At 32.4% G+C, this 21,705-nt stretch overlaps 3 protein-coding genes across 5 annotated transcripts in view; 2 read left to right on the top strand and 1 right to left on the bottom strand.

The window, feature by feature from the left end:
- Positions 1 to 21,705, top strand: part of Nop60B (dyskerin pseudouridine synthase 1 Nop60B) — a 581,533-nt gene that overhangs the window by 389,683 nt on the left and 170,145 nt on the right. The gene's annotated exons all lie outside the window — the stretch shown is intronic.
- The window catches only part of LOC145317800 (small ribosomal subunit protein uS7-like), a 250,489-nt gene that overhangs the window by 62,140 nt on the left and 166,644 nt on the right, over positions 1 to 21,705 (top strand). The window lies entirely within an intron of this gene.
- On the bottom strand, positions 1,723 to 20,452 carry LOC145317797 (deoxyribodipyrimidine photo-lyase-like). The gene is made up of 16 exons (XM_080159067.1): positions 19,726 to 20,452; positions 19,059 to 19,144; positions 18,481 to 18,522; positions 17,265 to 17,363; positions 16,725 to 16,799; positions 15,675 to 15,808; positions 15,173 to 15,301; positions 14,124 to 14,205; positions 13,274 to 13,364; positions 8,438 to 8,517; positions 7,796 to 7,846; positions 7,313 to 7,407; positions 4,645 to 4,771; positions 3,882 to 4,014; positions 3,274 to 3,383; positions 1,723 to 1,979 (listed from the first exon to the last, which is right to left on the bottom strand). The coding sequence occupies exons 1-16, from the start codon at positions 19,760 to 19,762 to the stop codon at positions 1,797 to 1,799; spliced, it is 1,554 nt and encodes a 517-aa protein (XP_080015193.1). The 5' UTR covers positions 19,763 to 20,452; the 3' UTR covers positions 1,723 to 1,796.

Here is a 21,705-nt window from a genome sequence, read left to right on the forward strand (position 1 = left end):
CAAAACGTATTATTTATCTACATATTGTAGAACCATTTAATGATGTACATTTTTTAACCAATATGTAAGAAAGCAGGGATCTAAGGGGATAAGGCATTGGACGATAAATTGATACATTCGCACCCCCCCCCCCCCAAAAAAAAAAAAAATATAAAGTTGAACCAAATTGCCCCTTCATCTGTAGATTTAAGTAAACCGTAAACAAAAGCTTAAACAATCAAGATGAAACAAAAGAACCCAAATTTTTAAAAATTTGAAAACCAGTAGGATTTACAGTCCAATTTCCGCTCCACCCTGATTTAGAAGGTACTATTTTAACATTGCAGACAAATAAGAAGCACAATAGTTTACAGCTAGATGAAATATTCCTACCTGAAATAAATACATTCAAGTAAAAAAAAATATTTTACTATTCTATTTTTTAAATATATTTCTATGTCGTATTATGTATTGAAAGAATCAGAGAAATTTTTCAATAGGTAATCAATTTTTACAAAAAAAATCATTAAAACATATTTTTGTCTTAAGAACGTTTTAAAGTCATGATTGTAAAGCCGTTTTAAGATAGAAGAAAATATTAAAATAATTTAAAATCAAGTCCCTTTAAGCACTGAAAAAAATTATAGCGAATAAATGTGTTCAATATTAATACTGATGATTTATAAAAAAAAAATGTATAACTGTGTATATGTGATGTTATATAACATTCAATACTAGTTTTTTTAAACCCTGTGTGTTTGCCTATAGAGGCAAGGCAACAAAAAATATGGAACTTTCCCACAAAGTACCTTGTTGAGCACTGAAAACACCCCTTAATTATTTTTAAATAAGTTAAAAATAAGGGGAAAGGGGGACTAGGGGTTAGTTATTTGTTTAATACTTTTGGTCAGGTTAGGTTATATTGAGTCTGTGTTAGGGCACTATAGGATTAGTCTCCACAGGGTTAGGCATAAAAAAAGAACAACCTCCCCGCCAAAAAAAAATTTATGGGGGAGGGTGTGTGTATCAGTACTCAGCAGATAACTTTGTGTGAAAACACCAAAAATAAAATAACGATAATTTTTGGCAAGAATAATCTTTTTAACAGGGAAATGTTTAAGTTTTCTAGAAGATAATTAACAGTCAATTAATAAAGAAACATTGATTAGATCAGGCTTATTTGATTTTTCTAGAAGATAATTGACAGTCAATTACTAAAGAAACATTGATTAGATCAGGCTTATTTGATTTTTCTAGAAGATAATTGGCAGTCAATTACTAAAGAAACATTGATTAGATCAGGCTTATTTGATTTTTCTAGAAGATAATTGACAGTCAATTACTAAAGAAACATTGATTAGATCAGGCTTATTTGATTTTTCTAGAAGATAATTGACAGTCAATTACTAAAGAAACATTGATTAGATCAGGCTTATTTGATTTTTTCTAGAAGATAATTGACAGTTAATTACTAAAGAAACATTGATTAGATCAGGCTTATTTGATTTTTCTAGAAGATAATTGACAGTCAATTACTAAAGAAACGTTGATCAGGCTTAGTTGATTTTCAAAAAAGCAGAAAGGAATAATACAAAAAACTATTTTGCCATCGACTTTTCCACATTTCAATTGTAATCATTATCAAGAAAATATAAAATATATTCTCTTATGGTCAGTGGATTGTGATTGTGTAATTCAATAAATTATCGCTGACAAAATAGTTTTTCTTTAGGTTAAATATCCCTTCCTGTGTACTACCAATTATTTTCCAGAGTAATATCCATTCCTTTAGGTAACAAATACATAATATTTTGAGATCATTTCTTTTCTTTCTTCGTCGCCTTGCTTTTGGCGGCTCCGTTTGTCGCTGCGGGTGCGCCATTCTTGTTGTACACCTTGGCGCCGTACTTGATGACAAACTTGTTGACGTCGAACTTCCTCTTGCAGCCGGCGTAGTTCATGTAGCGGATCTTGCCGAACACGGCTCGTTCGCCCCAACCCTAAAGAAGACAATAAAGTTAAACATTCAGTGTAAGATTTCATTAGACATAATAGCCAAATATCTGTGTAATAAAAGAGTTTTTTTTTTAAGGACAATGTCTTTTGGTACGGTAGAGGCATCCTCACCCAATATAGCTGCAAACCTTCCCTGGGCCTCAGGGGTGTATATTCTGCACAAGATTATTTTTTTCCCCTGCTGCAAAATTTTTTGTTTTTTTCCTCTCCTGATTTTTTTCAAGCAAGGGAGAAAAATGTAAAAAAGAAAATTCAGAACTTTATTTTATTTATATTAAACTCCCTCCCACACATTATTAGTAGCGAAGCTACTCTATAATTCGAAATGTCCGTCCGTCCGTCTGTCCGTGTAAGACAGAATAGGGGAAACGTGATTTTCTCGGCTCCTATTAAAGATAGACAGCTGAAATTTTTTGACAACATTCCCATTATTAAGGAGCACAATTAACTATAAAACATCAAGGGCGGTCGGACCCCTTTTTAGCAGGTTTTAGGCTATTTTTGTATGTTTCACATTTTTCTCCATATCTTCAGTGTTTATGGTCCGATTTTCAAAATTTTTTCAGTTATTGATATCAAAATTTAATTTCCTGTCGTTTACAGAAAACAACCATGACGGCCAGACTGCCTTTTTGCAGGTTTTAGGCTATTTTTGTATTTATCACATTTTTCTCCATATCTTCAGTGTTTATGGTCCGATTTTCAAAAATTTTTCAGTTATAGATATCAAAATTAAATTTCCCGTCGTTTAAAGAAAACAACCATGGCGGTCAGACTGCCTTTTATCAGGTTTTTGGCTATTTTTATATGTTTTAAATATTTCCCCATATATTTGGTGTTTTTGGTCCAATTTTCAAACTTTTTTGGGATAAATACACTTTAAATCTACTTTTACGTATTTCCATCCACGATTTTTTGTGCTTCGCTACTTATGGATGTTGTCATCCTTGTTTTTTTTTTAACTAAGTGTGGGGGGGGGGGGGAATGGAAAAGAATGTTTTAATTTCTCTTAATTTTTTCCCAAACAACATATTTTTATTTTTTTTTAACCACCCACCCCCCCATCTTTAGCAGGGTCAATTTTGCAGAATATTCACCCCTGCTGGGCCTATAAGAAGCCTCAATGCAAAGCAAACCCGTATTGGTCAGGCGGTTAGCAATTATTTCTTCTGCAGATTAAATTCATTTTAAAAGATTATACATATAAATAAAATACTCATTTTAGTTTTTATACATACTTAAATCGAAAATTCAATTTTATCCATCCTGTTTTCCTACCTGGTCGTGAATGCCAGCTATGCTCCACATAACGCCAACGAAACCGTTGGGATCGTTGCCATCAAGGGCGTAACGATCGTTTAAACGCAGGGCTTCTTTCAACGCCACTTCTGCAACAAAAATCCTCTTCAAACATCGATGATGACGATTGGTTTAAAATAACTCAGAAGCAGGGATCTAAAGGGATAGGACAACGGCCGATAAATTGATGTACATCCCCAATAATGATACACATACCTAACCTTTCAGTAGATTACAAATAGTGGTTGAAAGTCTACAATGTTGTTATCCAACGAATGAGTAAACGTATATGAGTATAAAACTTTGGAGACAAGTGTAATGATCAGGCTAATGTCCCCTCCCAACCTGATGATGACGATTCGTTTGAAATAACTCATGTTAAAACTAATTACAGTATATATAAGTGAGATTTAGCAATTACCAGTCGAATTTGAGGAGCATAAAAGACTTGTTAGAACATAGATTGTCAAAAGGGTTAGCAAATCTATACTTAAAACCAAGAAGATAGTAGGTATGTCTTTATTTGTTTATATTCTATCAAGATTAAAGTACTAAAAAAAGAATCAAATTTATGAGGATTTTTATTCCTGGGCTTTCTGTCCATTCCAAGACCTTCTTGGCCCAGTACATCCTGAGGAAACCATGGAGCTTGCCCTCCCTCACCAGCTGCAACTGGCTGGCGTTCCACAAATCGTCGTGGGTCATACCTTCCTCTAGCTCCTTCAAATTAGATGATCTAGAACGCTCTGAGAAATTTTGCTCTTGTTGACGTCAATAAAATTGTCACTTTTAAGAAGACATAGAAAATAATGTCATTCCTTTAATAGGCTATTCTATAAAAAATCTTAAGGGATAGTTTAGGGGTAATTTTGTTTAACAGTAATTGTAATATATTACAGTTTGTTCTGTGGATTAAAATTAATAGGTACAAGTATGCAACCAAAATATTTAAACAAAGTACCCAAAGTTTTTTTTGCTAATGAATAAGATAACGTTGTTATAAAACTTATGGTACCAGTGAAAATTATGGTCTAATATCTTTTCCGAGTATCAGTTTTACAACAAATATGTAAAAAAAAATTTAAAAAGATGCATATTTTATTTTATAATTGACCTCTAACTCTTTTTTTTTACTTTTTAACTGTCCATATACAACCTGGAGGTCTGCAGCACCTGAACCTGGAGGCCAAATCAAAAATGTTTTAAATATAGGAAAAATACATCCCAAAAGGAAACTTTTATGTGAAATAACCTATCCTCTCACTCCAAAGACAAAGCCTATAATTACTGTTTGTTTACGAAAAAGTGTCAGAACTCCCCCCCCCCCCCTTATAACTGAAAATATGATACCTTTCTTGAATAGACATATTCTCTCTTATCCTTCTTATGATCATTAAGAGTCTTTTGAGCCCAATCTGTAGCTCCGTCTAGACTGTCATACTTGGAGTTGTAGTGGCAGAAGTTATCAGATAGCTCTCTGTAACATTTGCCATATCATAGGTAATTAAACAAGATTAGATTTCATTAAAACTAATGCCTTTTTGAAAAAAAAACTGTCCTTTCGTGTAAAGAAACAAACGCTTCAACATCTAGAATGGTTATTTAATCATAGACAGCTTTCCGCGGATATTAAAATGAAAAATTGAAAGATTAAAACCAGTTTTGTTCGCCCCGAAGGGATTATATTTAAGAGTTGCCATGAATGGAGGCGTGATGCAACTAAGGCCAGGTAAGGAAAATGTTTAACCACATCACAACGGTCTAAGGGTGGAAATTTGGCAAAAAAGTCATGGTCAAATTTTCTTATTTTAACTTGATATTATTGATTTACATACCCCAGCTCATGCATAATGGACAAGGAAAAGAATAAATAACGTTTGGAACTAAGTTTTTTTTTATCTCAAAGTTGGATCAAATCAATATTTTTTGAAGGTCAAAAATCTACTTTTTATTTTCTACCTAGATATGAAAAATTATTTTTTTTTGCATAAATATCTATTAAAAACTAATTTCGTTCATATTCTTTACAAATATATACACCAAATCAATAAATAAAAACATTTTTATTATATATTTTACCTTATAAGTGTTAATTTTAAGCCTGGAAAGTAAATCTATGAAATAATTTTCGTCATTTTTTAATTGAAAAATTTAGCAAAAAAAATTAGTTTTCGTCAATTTACTCCTAGTTGCGCTGCCGACCCCATACCAAACCATATATGATTCTAAATTTTGAGAATATAATACAACTTTTAGTTAAGTTTCCAGAGTGGGGTCGGTAACGCAACTTTAAAAAATTTTAATCTGAAAATTGCCTGTAAAACCTAAATTTTTTTTTTGGGGGGGGGGGAATTACAAATCATAACAGCAAACTTAATTTCTCTGTTATTCCATTACTATTAAAGATAATTGAGTAAAACTTTTTAAAATTAATCAGTAATTAAACAATAATTTTAAAGGAAAACCGCGACTTATCCGCAATACCCGCAAAAAAATCCGCCGCTTGCAGATTTAAAAAAAGACAAAACATTTGTTGCATATAGGTCATTTCTTTTTCGGTTTTAGTGTTTAGGGAAGGTGTTTGCAACTCTAGTCCTTAGAAGGAAAGTGCAAAAAAAAATTTTGAAGTAGCGTGGCTACTTTCAAATTCGCAAAGTCCGTCAGTCTGTATGAATCTATATGTAAACGTCGTGAATTTCTTTGCTACGACTCAAGACGGTTGAAAGAAAATCTTTTTATGAACATTATCTGTACAAACAACCATCTATTGTTAGATTTATTTAGTCCGCCGGTCTGTCGTTAATTCTCTTACAGACATCATATATCTGCAGGGAAAATTTGATCTACTACGCAGTTTTATTTTGTAAGAAAGCTGATTTTTTTGTGATGATTAAGCTCACCAACAAGCATCTACTCTTTAGTTCACTTAGTCCCCTCATCTGTCTGTAAAACTCTAAGAACATTAAGATTTCAAAGAGTAAATGTGTTCGTTTCTTTTGTCTTTTTTTTTGTAAGATACAAAGCATTTTTATGTTATGATTTAGCTGGCAAATACTGTTTTAGTCTATTACTTGGTCTTCCGATTTTTCTTTACTGTTCTAAAATGAATTAAAGTTTGTTTGATATCAATTTTATGATGGTCATCTTATTTTTAGATAGATAGGGGGGGGGGGGCATATATTCAAAAAAATATTTAGTTCAGTTATAAGAATACTTTTTTTCTTTAAAACTCAGTCTGATACCTTTAAAAACAGAAGTAAAATTTTAACTTCTGGTTTGGTAGTAGAAAGAGGGGGGGTGGGGTGGTGTTGGCCCCTGTAGGCCCTTGAGGGACAGTACTAAATATAAATAGGTACTTATAATGGTAGACTATACAGATAGAAAAATACACATAAGATAGTTTACAAAAAAAAATTAATCAATATCTTTAATAGGAAGCTTGATTATCCAGTCTCAATATTCATTTTCTTTAAGTTTAAAAAGACCTAACCCCTCTTAAATAAATTATAAATATTAAAAAGCAGTTGTAAGTGGATAGAAAAAGGTGTATTATAATACTTTTATTCAAATATATCAATCTTTTCTATTGACTCCAAACAGCCAAAGGAGGTAGCAAATAACACGGCGGAATTTGGCGGTTTCGGCGGGAAATCCCTATTATTTATTAATAATCGTTTACCTAGGGTAGTATTTGATTCAGGAAAAAAATTTGGTTCAATTATCTTTAAAAATAACAGAGTAGTAAAAAAATTATATTTTAAAAATCACCCCTTTTTGGTTACCCCCAATCACATTCCTGTGCACGCACCTATACATGACCAAATTTAAAAAGTTGCCTAGTGTAATATATTACTCATAACTTTTTATTTTAATGAATTCGGACTGGTAGAAGTGTAAATATTTAAATTTGATTAAAGCTATACCAAATTTCCACTAACAAACTTAAATAGACCATAGTGCACATGCATTTTAACTTCTATTTCAGATAAGCAGTTAATCATAATGTGGCAAAGCCTGCCTTCTAACAACAGCCTCCTCGACAAACGCAGCTACGCCCTCGCTGTAGGACTTACCGGCCTTCTTCACGTACAGGACTGCTCGCTGCATGCTTACCTGTAAACAAGGATAGTTCGTTACAATTTTAAAGAGGTAAGGGACATTAATGATTTATTACGAATTTAATTTACAAGTGTAAAGGTTTAACAACCGCGTTATCTTATTTGTTGACTCTAAAACTTTAGATACTTGAATTTTGATTCGAATTCCTAACTTTTAATAACTTTTATCTACAAAAGAGGTTTTATGTTTACCATCATACCAACTAAGGCTTTTAATACCAGTAAATGAACGAAATGAATAATATGCAAAATTTAAATTCTTCATCTAAATGAGACTTTCAAAAATAGAAACATATTTTATCTTAGTAAATAATGTAATTTATTTAAATGATAAAACTTAATTACCTAATGTGTTGTAAAAACAAGAAATATAATATATATACCTGTCCATGGTTGACCCAAGGTGACATTTGAGACAAGGCTTCCACATTTGGGTCATTCCTTCAATAGTATAGACATTAACCATTAAATAATAGTATTTTATAATTATTTCATTTTTTCAGTCAATTAAACAAGAATTAACACAGCTTACTTATTTTAAACACTAGAGAGATAATAATTATGATACTTTCACACAAAGTGCCTATTGAGCTCTGATAGATTAACATAAGGGGGTTGAGGGGTTATCAATGCTTAACAGGTTAATTTATGTGAAAGTGCCTTAGTCCTACCTTACTTAACAATTAAATACCTATTGTCGATCATCTTGAAAACCTAGTCAGTATAAAGGAAAAAAAATATAAACTTATTTCATACTTAAAGATTTTTTAGTAGTCAAGCCACTTTTTATTTTACTTTGTCAATCTGTCAGTCCGTTACTAAGCCTGTAAGTGTACAGGTATATTGGAAATGTGTCTTTCTCAGCTGATATTTAAGATAAACTGCTGATTTTTTATTTGAAGAAACCCAATACCAATGAGCATCCAATATATATATTAAACATAAATAGTCTGTTGGTTTATCAATCATGCTACAAATATACATACTGTGAACTTTTTTCCCAATTTTTAAAGTAATGGATTATTGTCATTCCTGCTACTACCATAGACCTTGATTCTGCCTCCAGTAACAAAGGTGTGCAGGTTCTCCAGGCCAGCTTCGGTTCCTAGAAAACAAAGGGATGTATATAAAATTTTTAGAGAATCTTGAAAAAACTTCATGACAAAACACAGCAATAAAATCTCAAAAAAGTTTTTTGTAAACTTCATTGCTGATTCAAAACAAACAATCAAGATTCAATTAAAGTGCCAAACCAGAGTTTTTGAGCCAACGAATGATGGAACGGGGTACAATGGTTATTCAAAGAAAGATTTTACAAGCTGTATTATTTTTGTATAGAGCAACGAGTATTATATCAATAATCCAGAATTCAGACAAACTAAACATTTGTTTGGAGGACCTTTCTTATGTATGTGCATTAAGGGGGGGGGGGGAAGTTTTGACACATTTGCGTAAACCTGGCACCCTGGCTTTATCTTTGGACTGAGAGGGTAGGTTATTTGGGATAAAATCATTCTTAAATGATGAATTTCACGAAGTTTTAAGATTTTTTGGATAGTCCTCCAGGTTCCGGAGCTCCAGGCCTCCAGGTGGTCTCTGGACAGGTAAAAAAATATAAAATTTCTTATTTGGACAGTTAAAGGTAAGTTTATAAAACAACATAACCTTCTTTTAAAATATTATTTACATATTTGAAAAAAAAAAATTACAATCGGCCTCCAGGTTCAGGTGCTGGAGGCCTCCAGGTGGCCTCTAGACAGGTAAAAAATCAAAATTTCTTATTTGGACAGTTAGAGGTAAGTTTATAAAACAACATAACCTTATTTTAATATATTATTTACATATTTGAAGAAAAAATTACAATCGGCCTCCAGGTTCAGGTGCTGGAGGCCTCCAGGTGGCCTCTGGACAGGTAAAAAATAAAAATTTCTTATTTGGACAGTTAGAGGTAAGTTTATAAAACAACATAACCTTCTTTTAATATATTATTTACATATTTGAAGAAAAAATTACAATCGGCCTCCAGGTTCAGGTGCTGCAGGCCTCCAGGTGGCCTATGGACAGGTAAAAAATCAAAATTTCTTATTTATACAGTTAGAGGTAAGTTTATAAAACAACATAACCTTCTTTTAATATATCATTTAAATATTTGAAGAAAAAATTACAATTGGCCTCCAGGTTCAGGTGCTGGAGGCCTCCAGGTGGCCTCTGAACAGGTAAAAAATCTAAATTTACTTATTTGAACAGTTAGAGGTAAGTTTATAAAACAACATAACCTTCTTTTAATATATCATTGAAATATTTGAAGAAAAAATTACAATTGGCCTCCAGGTTCAGGTGCTGGAGGCCTCCAGGTGGCCTCTGGACAGGTAAAAAATCTAAATTTCTTATTTGAACAGTTAGAGGTAAGTTTATAAAACAACATAACCTTCTTTTATTATATTATTTAAATATTTGAAGAAAAAATTACAATTGGCCTCCAGGTTCAGGTGCTGAAGGCCTCCAGGTGGCCTCTGGACAGGTAAAAAATCTAAATTTCTTATTTGAACAGTTAGAGGTAAGTTTATAAAACAACATAACCTTCTTTTAATATATTATTTAAATATTTCAAGAAAAAATTACAATTGGCCTCCAGGATCAGGTGCTGAAGGCCTCCAGGTGGCCTCTGGACAGGTAAAAAATCAAAATTTCTTATTTGAACAGTTAGAGGTAAGTTTATAAAACAACATAACCTTCTTTTAATATATTATTTAAATATTTCAAGAAAAAATTACAATTGGCCTCCAGGTTCAGGTGCTGGAGGCCTCCAGGTGGCCTCTGAAAAGGTAAAAAATCTAAATTTCTTATTTGAACAGTTAGAGGTCAACTTATAAAAAAAACATAACCTTCTTTTAATATATTATTTATTATATTATTATTGATTCCCAACAATCCCTAGTATAAAATATGGAAGGTAATTTGAATTTTTGTTATCAATGAGGTAGGGTAAAGCGGGGCGAACTCGGTGTTTTTTTCGGTTTTTTGAACCTGCAAATCGTAAAAATTATTTTTTTTAAATGGGACCAAGACCAGTAGAAAGATCTCGGAATAGTCGATCAGGTCCCAAAAGGACGTAAACCTAGGACTTTGGGAAGTTTGTCAAAATTGATCTCTAAAACGGCACCGACTTCGCCCCGCCTTGAGGCGAAGTCGGTAGGGCATTTTCAACCTTCGAAAAATCGATGACGTATTGATTTTATTACAGCATGCCCAAAAGGTAAAAGTTGCTAAATGTAATAAAGAGTATGCACAAAAATTTTTATTAAGATAAGTCAATTTTTTCTACCAAAAAAAATAATTTTTCCGAAGTACGCGAAATTTGACTTTTTTTCGAAAATTTTTTTGATAAAAAACATAAAAATACTACTAGAAAAAATAACTTTTTATGACTTTAAAGGCCTGATCCTTAAAATTCAGGCAATTTTGAATAGATTTGGCCAAAAAAAAATTAGTTCTATTAGCAAAATTTCCTTAAAAAATCAAGTTGAAAAAAAGAGAAAAGTTTGGCAAAATCTGTGGTCGATTTTCCAGCTTCCAAAAAACCTATGACATATTGATTTAATTACAGCATGCCCTAAAGGTTAAAGTTGCTAAATGTAATAAAGAGCATTCACAAAAAAAATTATGAAGATCGGACAATTTTTTCTACAAAAAAAATAAATTTTTTCTAAGTACGAGAAATTTGACTTTTTTACTCGAAAATTTCACTTTTTTATATAAAATTGAAAAAGTTAGTATAAAAAGTGAAAAACCGAATTCGCCCCGCTTCACTTTTAGTCGATTTAAGAAAAAACTATACAAGCCTTTTTAAAGTTTTAAACGGAAATGGATAGCCTATTAGATTCTTAATAAGTCCCCTGAAGACGTCTAAGCTCTAGCTCTTACCAGTTTTTGTCCAACTTACCGTTTTTCCGACCGAAGCAAAAAAATCGAAAAAAAAAATTTTTGTCGTCCGACTTTAAGACCCAATAAGTACCCTAAAAATTCATCTCACAAAAATTCATTTTATACTTTTTTGTAGGCAATTTAATAAGGAACAAATTTGATTTTATGTTTTTTTTCTGTCAGTCGATTAGAACATGGAGAAAAATGTCATTTAATGAAGGTGGTCAAAAAAATACCGACTTCACCTCAAAACCGAGATCGCCCCGCTTTACCCTAGGTAAGTAATATAATAAAAAAATATGTTTATTTTCAATTAATGAGGTAAATATTTTTAAGGTTATGCCTGAAATACATAAATAACATTTGAAAATATGCTTACTTTGTTTTACAAGTTTACCTCTAACTGTTCAAACAAGAAATTTAGATTTTTTACCTGTCCAGAGGCCACCTGGAGGCCTGCACCACCTGAACCTGGAGGCCAATAGTAATTTTGTCTTCAAATATTTAAGTAACATATTAAAAGAAGGTTATTTTGTTTTATAAACTTACTTCTAACTGTTCAAATAAGAAATTTTGATATTTTACCTGTCCAGAGGCCACCTGGAGGCCTGCAGCAGCTGAACCTGGAGGCCGATTGTAAATTTTCTCCAAATATGTAAGTAATATATTAAAAAAAGGTTATTTTGTTTTATAAACTTACTTCTAACTGTTCAAATAAGAAATTTTGATTTTTTACCTGTCCAGAGGCCACCTGGAGGCCTGCAGCAACTGAACCTGGAGGCCGATTGTAATTTTTTCTCCAAATATGTAAGTAATATATTAAAAAAAGGTTATTTTGTTTTATAAACTTACCTCTAACTGTTCAAATAAGAAATTTTGATTTTTTACCTGTCCAGAGGCCACCTGGAGGCCTGCAGCACCTGAACCTGAAGGCTGATCCTAATTTTTTCTTCAAATATGTAAATAATATATTAAAAGAAGGTTATGTTGTTTTATAAACTTACCTCTAACTGTCCAAATAAGAAATTTAGATTTTTTACCTGTCTAGAGGCCATCTGGAGGCCTGCAGCACCTGAACCTGGAGGCCGATTGTAATTTTTTCTTCAAATATTTAAATAATATATTAAAAGAAGGTAATGTTGTTTTATAAACTTACCTCTAACTGTTCAAATTAGAAATTTTGATTTTTTACCTGTTCAGAGGCCACCTGGAGGCCTCCAGCACCTGAACCTGGAGGCCGATCCTAATTTTTTGTTCAAATATGTAAATAATATTTTAAAAGAAGCTTATGTTTTTTTATAAACTTACCTCTAACTGTATAAATAAGAAATTTTGATTTTTTACCTGTCCAGGGGCCACCTGGAGGCCTCCAGCACCTGAACCTGGCGGTTGATTGTAATTTTTTCTTCAAATATGTAAATAATATATTAAAAGAAGGTTATGTTGTTTTATAAACTTACCTCTAACTGTCCAAATAAGAAATTTTTATTTTTTACCTGTCCAGAGGCCACCTGGAGGCCTCCAGCACCTGAACCTGGAGGCCGATTGTAATTTTTTCTTCAAATATGTAAATAATATATTAAAAGAAGGTTATGTTGTTTTATAAACTTACCTCTAACTGTCCAAATAAGAATTTTTTTATTTTTTTACCTGTCCAGAGACCACCTGGAGGCCTGGAGCTCCGGAACCTGGAGGCCTATCCAAAAAATCTTAAAACTTCGTGAAATTCATCATATAAGAATGATTTTATCCCAAATGACCTACCCTCTCAGTCCAAAGATAAAGCCAGGGTGCCAGGTTTACGCAAATGTGTCAAAACTTTCCCCCCCCCCCCCCCTTAAAGTTCCAAACAACTGCACTGCAATTAAACAATTAACCTATTCTTAATATAAGTATCACGTGACGTGCCTATCAAAGCAGCGAATAAGTAAACTTACCTGGGGTGAATTTCTCAGATGGTTCGACGCCCCACCCCTTCCTGTCAATGTCCAGGGCATTCATCACAGAATCAAAATTAGCCTTTGGTATCTGTTCAATATTTCTAAGTGGTAAATTATACATTTTCAGAGTTTAGAATATAATGTTTGATATTGAATTTGAAGGATGATTCTAAGATTACTGAATTTACAATATAAGCTGTCCGTCACGGATAGACGAATTGACACGAATTATAAAAAGTTTTTTAAAACTATCACTTTAGAAAAACAAGGATAACAGATAGCCTGATATCTAGTTGCCGAAAGTGTACGCAGTTTCCTGGGTGTTTCCTCATCCTAGCTCAATATTTACTACTAGCCAAAAAAGCTTCAAACTTCAAAAAAAAAATCAAAATTTAAAAAATTCAAATGTATAATGTATAAATCGTTTATACATTCAAATTTTGATTTTTTAAAGGGAAGTTTGAAGATTTGTAGCTAGTAGTAAATATTGAGCTAGGATGAGGAAACACCCAGGAAACTGCGTACACTTTCGGCAACTAGATATCAGGCTATCGGATAACAACACCCATAAGAAGCGAAGCACAAAACAATCATGGAACAGACCAACGGAAAAAATGAGATAAAGTGCAGATGTTCAGTTTTCAAAAACAAAGAAAAGAGAAAAGACTGGCGGACTAAAGAAATTTAATCTAGTTTCAATATCAGCCGAGAATATCACATTTCCCCCATAGCTTTACGGACTGAATGACTGATAGACACAGTGAATGATAGAATAGCTTCGCTAATATAAAAAAGGAATGAAAATTGTATTTCAAGGAGTTAATTTAATTTCCACTTATAAATTTTCCTTGGTTTTAGATTGAACAGGGTGCTTTACAACTGGTGGGAACGATGTCAGGTACTCGGGTAGGTTCTTGGTTACTTTGGGTCTAAATATATAAATATTATTTCCTAGGTATTACTATGTACACAGAGTATAAATACTGGAGGTAATAGTCAGGTACTCTGCTAGGTTCTTGGTTACTTTGGGTCTAAATATATAAATATTATTTCCTAGGTATTACTATGTACACAGAGTATAAATGCTGGAGGTAATAGTCAGGTACTCGGGTAGGTTCTTGGTTACTTTGGGTCTAAATATATAAATATTATTTCCTAGGTATTACTATGTACACAGTGTATAAATACTGGAGGTAATAGTCAGGTACTAGGCCAGGTTCTTGGTTACTTAGGGTCTAAATATATAAATATTATTTCCTAGGTATTACTATGTACACAGTGTATAAATACTGGACGTAATAGTCAGGTACTAGGCCAGGTTCTTAGTTACTTAGGGTCTAAATATATAAATATTATTTCCTAGGTATTACTATGTACACAGTGTATAAATACTGGAGGTATTAGTCAGATACTCTGCTAGGTTCTTGGTTACTTTGGGTCTAAATATATAAATATTATTTCCTAGGTATTACTATGTACACAGTGTATAAATACAGAAGGTAATAGACAGGTACACAGCTAGGTTCTTGGTTACTTTGGGTCTAAATATATAAATATTATTTCCTAGGTATTACTATGTACACAGTGTATAAATACTGGAGGTAATAGGCAGGTATAATATATATATATATATAAATATAAGTATTATTTCCTAGTATTTCCTATTACTGCTTTAATGAGATTTAATAAAAACTTGACAACCACCTTCTTGATCATTCATCCCATTCCCATATAGCTAACCTATAATTAGGAGTGCATTCGCCGTAAATCGGGCTTGCCAGCATAAGTCCGTGACAGGGGTGGATCGTTAATTTTTGCTAGTTACAAATTTCCCTTTATTAGAGCTAATAATAATCTGGTGTAACATTTAAGTATTAATACATCCAATTTGTATACCTGATAGTTCTGGCAGCGTATTCTTGCTTGTCACTGGTGACCCAGACAGGTACAATATTGTGAGCGTCCACCTGGTGGATGGCAACCTTTGTCTTCTTCTCGAGATCCTCCAACCATTCTTTGTGATACCTAGATACGAAAAAAAACAAATCAAATCTTGTTGGAGAAATCTAAAGTCAAACCTCATTACCTACCTAATGAAACTAAATTTTTCAAGTTGAAATTTTCCATAACTAATGGGTGTACCTCCTAGGATCTAGTGGAGGGAGGATAGAAAAATATCATATGACCATAAATAAAAAGTCTAAAACCATCCCTGACCTATAAAAAGCTTACCTGAAATGGAGAAACAAAAAAATTTACTATATAACAGGATATGAACACTCCAAGTTTTAAGGGTATCTTGATATGTTTATAAACATTTAAAATATTTACTTTTTCTCTTAAGGCATAGAGTAAAACCCTAAGGTACCTTAGTGGCAGAAAATCTAATTGAAACTACCTAAGTGGGGAGAAGTCAGCAACCACGAGGCCAATCTGATGTTTGTCGAGGAACATGTCTGTGATGATATCTGCAGGATCACCAGCCTCCAGGTGGAATCCAATGTCCAGCTTCTCACATTCATCCTCAACCTCCTTTACAAACAAGGACATTTAAATTCGAAAAGTAATCAAATTTGTAGCAAGTCACTTGCTTAATTATAATACTTCTAGCGGTTGGGCCACTTGCATCAAAGGTCTAATCATTAAAAAATATCTTGAATAGCAGGTGAGAAAATCACATTTATTGCGTAGCCTTACGAATGGTTATACATGGACACACTTTGTGTAACAAAATTATATTATTTGTTTAAATTATTAATTCATAATATTATTTCCACACAAGAAGACGACATTATGAGTTACGCTGCAATCCCACACCAGCTGTACCCAGCTAGCTGAGCTGTACCATGCTTTATAATCAGCTGAACTTTGTTTACATTTGATTGCTGTTAATTGTTATCTGACCTCTAATGTGAACACTGTTAGCTAAATTGCAGTACATTTCTATTAAAAATTGTGATGAATATTTTACTTTGTGATCATAATGCTTTAAAGGATTGTATAATATTTAAGGATCTTGGACAAAGTAGCTTCGGACAAAGTAGCTTCAGGACATTTACTTAAGAAAAGTAGCTTGCTAAGAAAAATGGTCACCAATATGGCCGCAGCGCTCGGCCCCCTGGCCTGCCTAGCCGCGGGCGCTCGGCTCCCTAGCCTATATCCTAACCTAACCTAACCTATGTTAGCCTCAGAACGTTTATTTAAGAAAAATTTAACATGACTGACCTATTATATTTTCAGACACCTTAAAGCATTCTTTTAGAACAAAGTTAATGTACAATTGTTAGCTAAACTTAATGTTTATCATAACCTAACTAAATTAACATATAAAACGTATCTAAATACCTAATCTAAATCGTGGTCTTTTTATTTTCTATTCTAAGGTAAGAATCCTTTCTTTCACACTTTGTGAATTATAGATAAGCTTCGCTACATAAAAGATATTTACCTTTAACCCTTCTAGAAGGAAATGATAGTGTCTTAACGTCATCTCGCCCAGGCTTTTAGGAACACAAACCATAACCTACAAAATAATCAGGGCTCTAAAGAGATAAGACAATGGCCGATAAATTCATGTATATCCCCAATGATTATACACAAAATTACCCCTTTATTAAAATTAGTAGTTAAAACGTTTAAACACTCAACTTAAAGAACCAACCAATCAAAATTCAATTTAAGTCCCCAAAGTTGTTAGGCAAAAGAATAAGAAAACATTATATAAAACTTTGGAAACTAGTTTATTTAGCAGCCCAATGGCAACTCTAACTCTGATCTAATTCAAATTTTGAAATAAGTGATTCCCAACAATACGAGGAATATTGTTATAGACGTCTTTGAAGCAAAAAATGCGTTATTTTATCAAGTTTTTTAACTAATTTTTTAATTCAATTTTCAACACATTGATTGTCAATGATGCTTATTTGTCTCATTTGATGTGCTTCGCTGTTATTAATTTGACCATTCTTGAATGATTAATTGATAATACCTGGAGAGGAACATTCAGATCCATAGCCATTTTCTGGGAGTACAGCATGGCCCAGTTGTCCTGTACACGCTTGTCTCTCCACATCCAGTATAGTACACCCTTGAAAAAGATAAAAAGGACACACTAGTAATAAGTACAAATTTGAAGTACATTTCCGACTGTACATCAAGTCCCAGTTGTCTTAGACACGCTTGTCTCTTTACATAAAGTATAGTACACCCTAGAAATAAGTACAAAGTAAAGTACACCCTAGTGATAAGAACAAATTAAAAGTACATGACAATTTCTGAATGTATATTCAAGTCCATAGCCATTGTCTGGGAGTAGAGCATTGCCCAGTTGTCTTGGACACGCTTGTCTCTCCACATCCAGTATAGTACACCCTAGGAAAAGATAAAAAGGACACACTAGTAATAAGTACAAATTTGAAGTACATTTTCCGACTGTACATCAAGTCCCTGTTGTCTTAGACACGCTTGTCTCTTTACATAAAGTATAGTACACCCTAGAAATAAGTACAAAGTAAAGTACACCCTAGTGATAAGAACAAATTTAAAGTACATGACAATTTCTGAATGTATATTCAAGTCCATAGCCATTGTCTAAGAGTAGAGCATTGCCCAGTTGTCTTGGACACCCTTGTCTCTCCACATCCAGTAAAGTACACCATAGAAAAAGTACAAAGAAAGTACATAAAAGAAATTAGTACAAAGTAAGAATATATAGACAATTTCTGAGAGTCCATCTTAACCCAATTTGTTCCTAAACAGATTTAATGATCCCCAGGGAATAAGTTCAAAGTTAAGAATATTTTGAAATTCTACTAGGAATTGAACGCAATACGATAGAATACACAAAAAAAAACAGATAGTTCTGCTTACAGCTTACATTTATAGCAAAGGTTGGAGATCTTCAGTTTTATTCTTTAAGTAAATGATATTTGCGTAACACCATCGTACGAAGGCAAAGTTATATGGTATGATCATAGGAAGTGCTTCTACGACAAGCAAAAGTATACCTAGTGTTTTTGAAAAAAAAGGGTGTGTTTCTGTCAATTTCGTTTCTTGCTGTATTTTTGGAATTATTTTTTCATTCACTGTCAAAATTGCACATTTACCACTGTCAGAAACACAGTTTTATTGTCGTTTTCAAACCCATGAATGCAATGAGGCTGGTAAATTCATAAAGAACATAAGATCATAGTTGAGAAGCTTACCTTACATTCCCTATTGATCTGTCCATCATCCCCTCTTATTGACCTGATACAATCAAATTCATTTCAAGAGCTGTTGATCAAATACAAATAAGGATGTAATCCTATGAAGGAGTGCGGTTTTTTATCAGAAGCTAAAGATTTCAATAACCACTGAACTAACTAAATACTTCTTTTTGGGGAAGCTTTACTAAGGTCATTATCTATAAAAGAGAAATAAACACTGTCAAATAGAATCTTGGAAACTTAACTGTCGATTTATTTTGGCATCTTTATAGCGGTTAAGATTGGTTGAGCAATCACCCCCCCCCCCCCACCCCTTCCTTAAAAATAGCAGTAGGTATATATGACTCTATAAATAAACTACAACCCTTTGTCACCCTCATTTATATTCTTATCTTACACAAAGTTTTATAATAACGTTTTCTTATTTGTTGGCCTAACAACTTTGGAGACTAAAATTGAATTGTGATTGGTTGGTTTATTAAGACTCTTAAATTAAAGTCATTAGTTTCTGATGGACGGACGGACAGACATTTATAGGAGATTTAGAAGCAGAACTTTATTCTAATTTGATCATTCCTGACTCTCTTCTTATTAAACTTGAATTCCAGAACATTCTTAGCACACTCTGCTCTTTCCTCAGCTAGGATGGCATCCAGGCTTTCTAAATACCAAGGATTAATAAATGCATTGTCTCATTTGGGGACCTTTGAAAAAAAACAGGAGAGACAAACGTCGGAGAGGACACTTCACCTAACTTAACCTATTTTATACAATCTTTTAGGTTTTTAAAATGCCATACCCCTGCGGGAGGCTTAATTGTATATTCATACTTTAACCTAACCTAACCAGTATAGAAATACTTAATATTTTAGACACTCCTGCGTTTGTCCTGGAACCTCATTTTAAACTTCTGTACTGTAAAACATGATCAATGAACAATAATTTTATATCGGAACCCGCTGGAATTATGGATTTTTTACTTAAAGCCAACAATACCAAAACTGGATTAAGAATATACGTGGATATTATGACAGGGAATAATGGTCGTTAATTTAGCTTGCTAATTGGACTGAATTTATTGGTCAGTTTGTTCATCCAGTAGGAGAGGAGGGGATGAGGTAAAGGGGGTACCTAGTTATTTTAGCCAGCTGCAAGCATAACTTTTTTTAGAGTACATGAAAAACAGCTGAACAATAAAATTATAATATATCGATTGTAATACCAAACTTTTTAAGATTATACCTGTCTTTGCCTTTTTGGCCAGAGATGCCGACGCCATTTTGAATTGGTTGTCAAATCTAGGACGGCAGATAAAAATTTGCCGGCAAGTTTGTGACAAAAACGTCGTTATTCTGAAATTATTTTTTCTTGTTTAACTAAGTTAAAACAATAATATTATGTTTGATTATTATTTATTTGACTAATTTTTTATTATTATTAATATACAGTTGATATCACATTACAAAACGGGAAAAAGGTGGAAATAAGACATTTTTTTACATACTGATTATTTAGAAGTTTTGGTCTTATTTCCTCACATTACAGACAACCAAGATACCAATAAATCAATTTCACTGGCAAATACAATATTTGAAAAGTTCGTTGTTTCATAGTTGCATTTTTAGTACTATAATGGTTATAACTAAAGATAATATTATATTGTCACTAGCGGCTGAGCCATAGGACTCTGTATAAGGATATGGAATGGGGAAAATAGCCTAAATCCATTTTAAGACCTAAATTGGAAAATAAAATAACCTAATAAGCAAAACCTTGGACCTATTTGGAGCTTCCATAAAATAGTGAACCGCACGGTTAAGTGGTTAGTGAGATTTTAACGAACTAAAATACCTTACTACTTTATATGTTAGGATTTATCAATTTAACTAAACCATTAATTTTTCAATCAATGGTGATTATTTTTGCCTGACGAAAAACTTAGATGAAAAACAGTTTGAAGTCTAAGTTTTGATTTGTTGTAAAGAGAGCAGTAGGTTTCTGGTAGAATCCGTAAAGGTGTGTGTTTTAAGGCTAAAAATAGAACGATAATATTCACTAAATATGTGAAAAAAACTATACACAAAAATTTTTTTTTAAGTTAACAAAATTTTTTATCGTTCAACTACTGTTTTTTACTTATATCACATAAACTTATCGGATTTTACCAGAAACCTACCCCTCTGTTTATAATTTCAGAGAAACGACATTTGTTTGTTTGTTTTTTAATTTTAAAGCCTAGGTAATTGAAATATTGCAAATAATCTAATAAAAATTGAATTTTATAATAATTTGAATTATTTTATCTATCATATTAAAACATCATGACAATAAGAATCAAAAAGAAAAATACATTAAAACAATCTGTAGATGAAAACTTAACAGACTAAATAAACATTTAACAATAAAACAAAACTACATAAACCTAAAAATACTCGTAATATAGTTTATATTATTTTAAAATGAATAAGCAGTTCATAAATGAATTAAAGAACAAGACATGTTTTATGAAATTATGCATTAAAATGAAAAATTTTGCTAAAATAAAAATGAAGGAGTCTAAAACTAAATGCAAAAAAAAATGGTACAAGCTTTTTGATTCTATTTTATATTAATAATTTTGGTAGGTACATATAGGGACAATATTGGAGGGATAGTTCCATGAAAAGTATTTAATTGAAATTAAAAATAATTGAACCACATCAGACCTTTACAAGGGGGGGGGGCCCGGGGGGGGGGGGTAAAATGAGGGGTTTCAAAGATTTGATGGGGTTAATCTATTGTATTAGAAATATTTAGGGGGTTAAAATAAGGTGTTTAAAAAATTAAAGGTGTAGGCGCCACTTTAACCACCCACCCCTTGGACGTCTATGAACCACGTAGTCTTTCTGTAAAAAGGACTTAATTTTAAGAATAAATGAGACTTGCTGACAAGTAAATTTCAGCTTACACCCAATATTAAACGCAACCTTTAATTAATCTTTCCTGCTAATTTAGAATGCCTCATTACTCTTTTTATTAAAATTCTTACCTTATTACCTATGGTCTTATGAATTACAATTTTTAATTGTTTAATACCCTTCATGAAACTACCACTTCTTGTATATTACAAATACTCTATTATATTATCATTATGTCGTATATTAAGACAATATAGAAAAATATGAAATATCATTACAAGCTGAAAACAGTCTCTTATTTCTAGTCAATATTTTTCTAAAATAC

Source organism: Acartia tonsa, chromosome 4 (genome assembly GCF_053477335.1).
Source record: "Acartia tonsa isolate MP-2025a chromosome 4, ASM5347733v1, whole genome shotgun sequence".
Classification (NCBI taxonomy): domain Eukaryota; kingdom Metazoa; phylum Arthropoda; class Copepoda; order Calanoida; family Acartiidae; genus Acartia; species Acartia tonsa.

Bases quoted from the DNA above. Each gene is read 5' to 3' on its own strand.
- LOC145317797 (XM_080159067.1), bottom strand. From the start codon at position 19,762: ATGGCGTCGGCATCTCTGGCCAAAAAGGCAAAGACAG. The intron at 7,847-8,437 runs AATAATCCATTA...TGAAGGAATGAC, and splicing joins ATGGTAGTAGCAGGAATGAC to CCAAATGTGGAAGCCTTGTC. The intron at 7,408-7,795 runs GTATATATATTA...CCTTGTTTACAG, and splicing joins CTTGGGTCAACCATGGACAG to GTAAGCATGCAGCGAGCAGT.